This window comes from Sciurus vulgaris (assembly GCF_902686455.1).
Source record: "Sciurus vulgaris genome assembly, chromosome: 14".
Classification (NCBI taxonomy): Eukaryota; Metazoa; Chordata; class Mammalia; order Rodentia; family Sciuridae; genus Sciurus; species Sciurus vulgaris.
In genome coordinates, this window is record NC_136475.1 from 8,348,803 (window position 1) to 8,359,078 (window position 10,276).

Below are 10,276 nucleotides of genomic sequence, written 5' to 3' on the forward strand. Positions count from 1 at the left end.
AGAGGGAGAGAGAAAGAGGAAGAGAGAGAGAGGGAGAGAGAGAGAGGGAGAGAGAAAGAGGAAGAGAGAGAGAGGGAGAGGGAGAGAGGGAGAGAGGGAGAGAGAGGGAGAGAGAGAGAGAGAGAGGGAGAGAGGGAGAGAGGGAAAGAGAGAGAGACAGACAGACTGCCCCCAAACAATGGGGGTCAGGATGATAAACACATCTCATTAAAGCTGTCTAAAAAGAGACTTGCGCTGGGCACGGTGAGGCACGCCTGTAAGCCCAGCAGCTTGGGAGGCTGAGGCAGGAAGATCAGGAGTTCAAAGCCAGCCTCAGCAAAAGTGAGGCGCAAAGCATCTCAGTGAGACCCTGCCTCTAAATAAAATACAAAATACGGCCAGAGATGTGGCTCAGGGGTAGAGTGCCCTTGAGTTCAATCCCTGGCACCCCACCCCCAAAAAAGAGAGACTTTCTTCCACCCTCTTACTATGAAACCTACAGTAGATAAACGATGCAAAGAAAAAAATCAATCTACTTTTTAAAAGGGCCCATTTGTTACATGAGGGATCCCAAAGCAAGGCAGATTCCTGAGGTCTGTGGGGTGACTGGGGCTGGGGTAGAGCACCGGCTGGGCTTGGGTCTGTGGACAGCTGTGGACCAGCTGTGGTTCAGACCGCAGATGCCAGGAATCTGCATGCAACGTGCCAGAGAGAGAGAGGGCGAGGGGCATTTCCCAGGAAGCTGGAACATGGCCTTCATCAGACTGGGAAGCAAACCCAAAGCAGAGTCTGCTTTGCCCCAAAGCGTCCTTCTGTGTGCGCTGGAAGCTCAGAGCCAGAGCTGGTGCCCAGGAGACACCTGTGTAAGACCTTGGCGAGCGCTGGGCGGGCCCGTGCTGACCGCCCCTCGTTTGCGCGGCCCTCGATTGCTAGCCACGGTTCCAGCCTCGGGCCACACAGGCAAGAATCCAGAGGTGAACGAAAATGATGGCAGACCAGGAACCCAGAGCCCCGTCGGACTTTGCCTTTCCAGGTACCACCTGTGCGCTGATTTACCTTGAAGGTATTTTACGGTTGATTCACCCACCGTTACAATATTGCCACCGTAAACATAAAAACAAGCCCGATCCGGTTCGTCTTTGCCTGCTGGTGCTCCAGGAGGAGCCCAGGCACCCAGCTGCACGCTGCACCCATCTTACTCGAGTCACACTCAAGGGAACGACAGAGCGTTGTTTTCTTATGTGGCACTTGGTGTTCCTTAACGCCAAGTCCACTGGCCACAGGCCCACAAAGGAATGCTCGCCCACCATGACCCAAGATGCTCCTTTTTAGTTCATAGGCACTCGAGTTTAGCCATAGCCACTCGCCAGGAGACTGAGGCCAATTACCCCAGAAGGAATGGCCGGCGGTCTTCCTAGGGTCTTCCGGGGTCAGCTGCTATGAGGGGGCCTTCCTTCCCACACAGGCGTGCCTCACCCTGCCCAGCGCAAGTCTCTTTTCGCCAGGTCGGGAAAGGGCCATGTCACCACCAACCAGACACACTTCTGCTCAGGCTACGGAGGAGATGTGCAGGACGCCCTGGGAGCATATGGACAGGGGACCTGCCTTAGACCCCCCCTCCTCAGATGGTTGCCAGGTGACCAGGCCGATGCCTCTCTGCCCAGCAGCTGGACATTCCTGCCCAACCTCTCATTCCTGCATGCATGCTCCCTTGCCTCCTTGCACCACCCTTGACCTGCCCACGTCCCCACGTCAGGGCCACTGCGGAAAAGGCCAAGTGATCCGGTCGATCTTCAACACAACGATATGAAACCTACACACACATGCTACCCTACGGTGGTCAGAGGGTCTTCACTTTTTTGGGGAGTCTGGTACTAGGGAATGAATTCAAGGGCTCTCGACCACTGAACCAAATCCGCAGCCCTGATTCGTATTTTATTCAGAGACAGGGTCCTACTGAGTTGCTTAGCGCTTTGCTTTTGTGGAGGCTGGCTTTGAACTCCCTGTCCTCCTGCCTCAGCCTCTCGAGCTGTTGGGATTACGGGCATGCACCACGGCGCCTGGTGGATTTTCACTTTGGAAGGTGCAGGGAGTGTGCCGCCAGCCCAGCTACACGTCATAAGTGCCACAATTCAGCAGGGGAGGGAGTCTTCTGGTCAGGGATGCCCACATCTGGTTCATGCAGCACAGCTTGGTTTTGATGAATCTGGATACTTGTGCTGATTTTTCTATCCAAATGTGATCCTCTCCTGATGCTCCCCAGCCAAGAGGCTCAGAGGATACCGTAGAGACGGTGGCACCCCCTACCCAGCAGGTCCAGAGAGATGGCTCAAGGCACCGTGTGGGTTGTCACGCAGGTGACAGAGGACCAGGAGCTCAGCCCCGGTGCGCAGAGGGCGCCTCACTCTGCAGTGCCTTGGAGACCTCTGCCTCCAAAGCCAGCTCCACCTGGGTCCTAGCCCAGGCCTCCCCTGGGTGGGAGTCAGGTGGACGAGGCTGGGCCAATGGCCAGTGGGGTGAAGAGGACCAAGGAGAGGCAGAGAAAGCCCCAGCTCAGGGTCACTGAGGGCGTTAGGGCCCCTGCTTCTGACCTTGCGCTCCCTTCTGAAAACAGGAGCTCACTGACCCTGGGGACATCAGCTGGGGTGTCCTCTGGCTAGCCCTAGAGAGTGCTGTCCTCAGCCATCCACAGGACTAACCTGGGCCCTCTCCATTCCAATCCCGGCTCCAACAGAGCCCTTCAGCTAATTTGCTTTACCAAGACCAAAACAATCAACTGGTGGTAACCATTTCATAAGAGAAAGAATATTTTCATAACAGTGCAAATGAGGACTGCCCTTCTCATGACAGTGCTGAATGATTAAGTTCTTTTCTGGAGTGACAAATGGTTTCCATGTGCCTCAGTTTCCTCATCTGACAAGTGGGTCAGCCTTCACCCACAGTGTCATTATGACAGTTAGCTGAGCTAATATTTGTAAAGCGCTTCTGACAGTGTCTGGCATATTAGTGTGATACATGGCTTACTAAATAAAAAGCTAAACTTGTATTTTAAAAAATAAAGATGAGCAAGACTGCAGGGAATCGAAGAGACTGAGGTTGGAGATCTAGTCTAGGACTCTGGGGGATTAAAGGACCAGTTTTTGGTGAGGACAATGCCCACCCAGTTCTCCTGGCCTTCTTCCTGTGCTTCTGCACCCCAGGGTCCCCCTTCGGCTGCTGGGCTGTGCCCTGGGGGCTGTGCACACCTCTGGTCCGACCCCTCCCCTGCCCTCCTTGCAGATCTTCGGGGGCCTGGTGTGGATCCTGGTCGCGTCCTCGCTGGTGCCCATCCCCCTGGTCCAGGGCTGGGTGATGTTTGTGTCTGTGTTCTGCTTCGTGGCCACCACTGCCCTGCTCGTCCTGTACATCATCGGCGCCCACGGCGGGGAGTCGTCCTGGGTCACCCTGGTGAGTGGCAGCCGGTCGTTTGGTGGGGGCGGGGTTTGGACCCATGCTCTGGGACCAGGAGCCGGCAGCCTGGCCCGGGCTCCTGCAGCTGGGAGGTCCGAGGTGGAAGCAGAGGTCGAAGCAGAGGTCGCTGTATGGGCTGCTGATTCTCCTGGGCGCTCAGCTTTGTCTCCCTGACCCCTTTCACCCATACCCAGCGGCCCCACCTCAGCTTCCTCACCCGGGAGCTGCCTTGCTTTGGGAGCAGGTTCCTGGAGGCCAGCACCTGCCCTGGGCTCCCCAGTGGTCAGGCCAGGCATGTGCAGGCTTCCCGGCCATGGCTTCCAAGCAGGGCTGCCAGGAAGGCCTGTGGCCGCTCTTCTGTGTAAGGCCCATTTTGAGGCCCTGGAGAAGAGCGGCGGTCCCACTCCGGATGCCTGCGCCTGCACGGGCCACCTCGCTCTCAGGGGCCTCCCACTTAGGCTTTTGAAATCACTTCCAAAGCACAACTACAAAAAGCGGCGCTGGAATTCTCTTTCGCTTTGAAATACACCAGGAACCAGAAAAACCAAAGAAATAAACCTAACAAAATGGGAAAGAGAAAAAAACAGTGGAAATGGCCTTGTCCTCTCTCGCCCCTCACTGGTCAAGGAGGCCGTGTTCAAGCCCGGGCTGTGACCGCGGTCACACGTGGCAGGCCCACGACCAGTTTCCACCTGTTAGACTCCGAGCCGTCCCCAGCCTCCGGCTGGATCCCCGCTCAAGGGCAAGGCGCGCCCCTTCATCTCAGGGCTTTCTGGGTCCCCAGAGCGGGAACTTCAGCTCCCGGGGCAGCGCTGGTCACAGTCCTCCACCTCCCTGGCGGGGTGGGTGGGTGGCCAGGGGTCTCCCCCGCTCTCTGATGCGCGCCCTTCCTGACTCCCAGGACGCAGCCTACCAGTGCGTCGCCGCCCTGTTCTACCTCAGCGCCTCGGTGCTGGAAGCCCTGGCCACCATCTCCATGCAGGACGGCTTCACCTACAAGCACTACCATGAGAACATCGCGGCCGTGGTGAGTCCCCTGCCCGGCGCGCAGGTGCATGCGCACGAGCCGCTCTCGCCGCGCCGCCGCCCGCCTGCGGAGGCTGGAGGGGAGGCCGCCGGCGCGGAGGCTGCCAGCGCGGAGCTCTCTTCCACAGCCCATGGCCATGGCGGGAAGTGGGATCTTCCCCTCGTTGCCCAAGCAACAGAGTGTCCTGAGAAGGGAAGTGCTGTGCCCCAGACGCCCTTGGTGACCAGGCTGGGGCTGCAGGCGTCTGAGTGCCCCCAGGGTCTGATCTTGCACAACCTTATTCGACCCTCACAAAAATCCTGACACAGGGGCCTGTGCAGGGCAGAGTGACCCTGGGTACCCCACGGTACTCCATGGCCACCCATGATCTTGGCAGCAGTTTGGAGCTGTGCGTCTGGCCACTTGGGTCTCCTGGCGCTCCCCGCGGCTGGTCCAGGAATGAGGTCGGGAATGGTCAGGGCGGGCAGGGAGAGAGAGCCGGCTTCAGGGCGGGCCGGCAGGCGTGCCCCCACCCACCAGCTCACTCCACCACGTGCACAGTGCAAAACCGAGAGCGGGTTTCAGGATAGCAGGCCTCAGATTTCCAGAAGACAACCAGGGTCGTGCAGACCCCAGGCAAAGTGTGGCGCTGGCCCAGAGGTCCGCTCCGGAGGCCCAAGCCAGTCTTCCTCCTTCAGGAAGGGGCAGCGGGCAGAGGCAGAGAAGCCCACGGGGAGGGCACTGGCCGGCTTTGGGATGGGGTCTGGTGAAAAGTTCCTCGTAGCCTCATCCCTGTGGGCCAGTGCCAACCCCAGGAAGCCCCTTGCTCCCCTTAAACTGCCAGTATACAGCCACTTCCCTAAACAGGCCACCTCAGGTTCCTGACACCGGCCAAAGTGCCCTCCGTGTGGGACATCTCCCAACGTGGCCAGTTCCTAAGCAGTCGCACAGCCAGGCAGCACCTCGGTTGCCCCTCCCTCCCTGGAAGGCTGGTCATCCATCTTGGCCATCATTCCACAAACCATTCCGTTTCTTCTCCCTGTCCTGGGGACGCCTCCTGCCTCTCCCTACCCCAATCCCAGAAGCCTTCTCTCTTCACGGACGTCAGCAAAGCATTTGGCAGTTCCCATAAAATCATGGCAGACAGTGGTAGCAAAACAGTTTGGTTACGGTTGGTGGGTCAGCGCTTGGTGGAAAACTCCAGACAGGGATAGATGCCTGGGCAGGTCCCTGGTCAAGGACCACTGGGCTCCCCTGGAGTGAACTGTATGGACTGTACTGCAACCTTTTCCGTTTATCAAAAGGCAGTGCACACTCAGAGAAGTGCAAGTCTACAAGTGGACAGCTTGAATTTTCAGAAAGTTAGTGTCACTGCGCAGTGAGCATCCAGATTAAAAAATAGGACACGATAAAGAAAGAGCTTCCAGAAATACCCCTCTTATCTTGTCCCTACCACTTTGCACCTCTGCCAACAGTCAGTTTCTGATTTCTAGTATCCAATTCAGTTTTGCCTGCCTTTGAACTTCATACGAGTAGGTTATACCAGGTGCATTCTTTTATGTCTGGCTTCTTTCTCTCAACCTGGTGCCTGTGAGATTCATCTTACGGTCAAGTATAGATGTACATTGTTTATTTTCATTGCTGTATAGTAGTCCACTGTGGGAATATTATGACATCCATTTCCATTCCACATTTGCTTATGTCCCCACATTTTGTTAGTGGAATTGGATAGACATGAGCTTTGCCCAGGAAAGTCAAGAGTGCTAGAATCAAGATCCGAATGTTCTCAGCAGGCAGATGCACTGAATCAAAGTCACTAAGGTAAAATGCAAACCAGGTTCAATGCAGTCATGAAATTTCCACTGGATCAGTGTGTGGAGCAGAGGGAGTGACCGTTCCTCGGGGACCCCAGATCCCTGCCCAGCATAGCATGGCTCTCAGGTGGTCTTGGGGTGGCCATGCCAGGGGATGTGGGGGAGGGGTCTCCAAACCTCTCTCACTCTGAAGCTTCCGGCCTGTCTCAGGGCCCCTGGGTGGTTCCTGATTGGGACCTCTCTCGGAAGCTGAGCTTCTTCCCCATCTCATTTGGTGCTGGCAAATAGGATTAGTGGAGGCTTCCTGAAGAGACCTGGGGATTTCTGGAGAAGTCTGGAGGCTTCTAGATCTTGCCATGGGGGCAATAATGGCAGGTTATCTGAAAGCTGAAGCGTCCCTGCACGTCCCTGCACTGATTGCCCTCGCTGTGCCGTTTCTTCACCTCGTTTCCAAACATCTGTTTCCTGTTCTGGGGTGACTTCTGCCAGACTTGTGCCAAAGGTCCTCGCCGGCCTGGGAGTCCCAGCGGATGGGCGCCGGTGGGTGTCGGGGTGGCTCACTGGTGTGTGACCACTCCCAGCAGACCCAGGAGTGCTGGGATGGATTTGCTGGCTCGTTATTGAGTAACTCGGTTCCTCGCCGCCCCTGGCCAGTCAGGGAAGAGCTGGCCCAGGCGCGGGGGCAGGGACAGGGCCGGCACCACCACGGCTGCTCTTTATGGCATTTCCCAAGAGTCACAGAGGCGTGACCACCCTAAATGTCGTGCCTGGGCTGGACACTCTTGGCCCTCCGCTCAAGGTCAAAAACCCAGTGCAGAGATTAGATTTGGGAGCAGGTGAGCCCTGGGGAGCAGTGTGACGGGAGCAGAGTGCCCAGTGACACAGCAGGTCACCAGTGACTGTTCCCAGCGCCAAGATGACTGCGTCCTGCCAGCGGTTTCCTGAGGGATCCCTTCCTTTTGATAAAAGCTAGGCGTCCCTCTGTCCCTTCCCTGACCCACACTTCCGGCGAAACCTGGCCCCTCGCCTGTGCCTGGGAAATGGAGGATCCTAGAATAAGATTCTGACAGGGAGTCGGGATGTCCTGGGAGCCGCGAGACCTTGACCAGGGCCAGCAAACCCATGTCTCGTGATCGCAGAGCCCAGCCACCTCCATGGCGGGCGACGCTCATCTTGCTGGTGGCTGTGGGTGGGGGAGAGCTTCCCAGTGAGTCATTGATACCTGCCTGGGTGCTGTCCTTGGAGGGGCCTTCAGGTCAGCTGACCTCAACCTGAGGGTGTGTGAAGGTGGTAGTTACCTGGCACACTAGGACCAGGGCCATGAGTCAGGTCCCGGGGCTCTGTGCTGGGAGGATTAGAGATGCACCAGGGCTCAGCAGGAAAGGATGCGCGTGTAAGTGACAGGCACCAGCAGCCCCCGTGCCACGCGAGGCCTGGGGACAGCATGAGCGCCATGCCCGGGACCCTGCGCACCCCCGACACTAACGGTGCCACCTCTGGGTTCCAGGTGTTTTCCTACGTCGTCACGCTGCTCTACGTGGTCCACGCCGTGTTCTCTTTAATTAGATGGAAGTCTTCATAAAGCAGCAGGACTTGAGCCGAAAACCCAGGGGTGTTGGCAGATCAGCCATCTTCCAGCATCACTTTCTAGAAGGTAGACACGCTCTCAATGGTGGAAAAAAGAAGACAAACAAACCAAACAAAGCAACACTTCCCCCCGGGTATCATGCTGACCTTCCCATTCACCTTCCCCCCAGGGGCAGGGGGCTTGCTGTGTTTAACCTCCAATACTGAGCTGTCTCTCCAGGGTCTTCTGTCTGTGAGAGGGGCCTGTGGGGTGGGACATGGGGAGTGTGACCTCGGAAGCAGCAGCGATCCCCCACTGGCCCCGGGCCATCTCGAGAACAGCCTGCTGGACCGTCCCACGGGCTCCTTGGAGACCCATTTCACGGCGCGCTAGCGACCTCAAGGATCCTGAGCGTCCAGGAACTGAAACTCACCCGACAGATAGTCCCAGATGTCCACAGCGGAAGATGGTGAACTTCGAAATGCTTCACAAAGGGCTGTGTGTCCCACCCTCCGAGGGGCGTGCTCCGAATGGCCCTGTGCTGGGAACCTTCCTGGTGGCCTTCTGTCTCAGGCATCCTTTGACTCAGCCTGATGTCAGGAGGTAGCAGGTGATGCCGCGCATGCCCGGCCACTGCCCCCTCCCTTCCAGAGTCCACTGCCAGGGTGGCATTCCCCTCCCTGGAAACTCCCCAGGTACCAGCTGGGGCCCCCAGCCATTTCCCACAAGCCCCAGCAGTCCGTGCTCAATTAGAACTTCCTTAGACCACCGGATGTGGTGGCACCATCTGTCATCCCAGGGGCTTGGGAGGCTGAGGCAGGAGGAGTGCAAGTTCAAAGCCAGCCTCAGCAACTTAGCGAGGCCCTAAGCAGCTCAGTGAGACCCTGTCTCAAAATAAAAAGTAAAGAGGGTTGGGGACGTGGCTCGGTGGCTCGGTGGCTAAGCACCCCTGGGTCGTAAAGCTGACCCAGAATGTCTCGGCTGTGTGGTCGCTCTCTGTGCCAGTTAGTGATGTGGATGATCAACTGGTTTAGAATGTCCCTGGGGAAGACGGGACCAGGCTGTGGAGGGGAAGGAAGCAGAGACAACAGGTGGGCACTGTCAGATGGCATTAGGTGTCCGGGCTGAAAGCCGACCAAAGTCACTTGGAAGCCCAGCTCCCATGATGAGTCCCCTTGATCCTGTGGCTCGAGAGTGAATGATGTGCCAGAGACGAGACCCCAGGATCACTGGTTCCAAAAAAGTGGCCCCTTGTAATGAGCCCACGGAACATAACTGAAATTTTTGAAAGGCTTGGCAGGGACTGTATCTTAAAGACAAAACTAAGCTGCGACTCAAGAACTGAGAGGAGGCCTGCCGTGTGTTCACGCGATTGGACTTGAGTGTTGATGGAAGAAAGTCTCATTTGTTTCAACAAAACCGCCCTCAGCTCTGTACTCACCCCAAAACTTAATGCAAATGAGGCTCATTTTGACTCAAGAAAGGGAGGGAGGGAGGAAGGCTTCATTGAGTTCCCCAAGGGTTTCCAAGTGTCTAGATTTTTTTAACCATTTAAATAAACTTCCACAGGCTCTTTCCCAGTTTTCCTGATTACAAGGCCCTGACTGGTCAGTGACTTCGCGGATGAGTCTGATACAACTTTCTCATTCCTTCCCTCGAGTCCATTTGAAAACCTGCAGCTTCGTTTCCCAATTGAATTGCATCCTATTTGTTTTTTCAAAAATATGTTTTGGTTGTCCATGGATCTTTATTTTTATTTATTTATCTTTGTGTGGTGCCCAGGATGGAACCCAGTGCCTCGCCCGTGCCAGGCAAGCGCTCCACCACTAAGCCAGGACCCCCGCCCCTGAATGGCATCCTATTGGAACTGGGCGTGAAGGGGGTGGGCACAGTTTCCCTGGCTCCCCAACTGCCCTCCTTCCCCTGCCCCTGCAGCCGACCCCACCCAGGGCCCCTCAGCTCCTGCCAGCTCCCGCGGTCTGTATCCAGCTGATGGGTGTTTGCAGGTACCAGCGCCAGTTGACTGGCAGTCCCACCTGCTAAGGGCACCGCTCCTGAGAACCCACGATGCCCGATGCCCAGGAGCAAGGGGTGGGGGTGAAGGACGTTGAAGAAGCCTGCTGGGCACTCAGACCCCAGAGAAGAGCACGGACTGAGCCGTGCCTGCTGGCTCTCTGAGCCCCTCCAGGGTGTGGATGGATCTGGTCCCCAGGCATCTTTGCACGGGGGTCTTGGGCAGCCCCTTCTGGCCCTGGGGCCCTGAGCTTGATTATTCCCAGGCCTGTCCTTGTCTAGAGCTGTCCTCTGGCCCCTTAAGAAGTGACAGACAGGGCTGGGGTTGTGGCTCAGGGGTAGAGCACTGGCCTGGCATGTGTGAGGCACTGGGTTCAGTTCTCAGCACCGCATATAAATAGACGAATAACATAAAGGTCCATTGAAACTAAAAAATATGTTTTTAAA

General features: G+C 56.8%; 1 protein-coding gene across 1 annotated transcript in view; it reads left to right on the forward strand.

Annotated features, from left to right (window-relative positions):
* MAL (mal, T cell differentiation protein (MAL blood group)) overlaps positions 1–8,339 on the forward strand; it is a 22,614-nt gene extending 14,275 nt beyond the window's left edge. The window contains exons 2-4 of the mRNA XM_079110694.1: positions 3,259–3,426; positions 4,331–4,456; positions 7,757–8,339. Of these exons, the coding sequence (XP_078966820.1) occupies positions 3,259–3,426; positions 4,331–4,456; positions 7,757–7,831 (369 nt within the window). The 3' untranslated portion in view covers positions 7,832–8,339. The remainder of the gene's footprint in view (positions 1–3,258; positions 3,427–4,330; positions 4,457–7,756) is intronic.
* Positions 8,340–10,276: the final 1,937 nt, after the last annotated feature.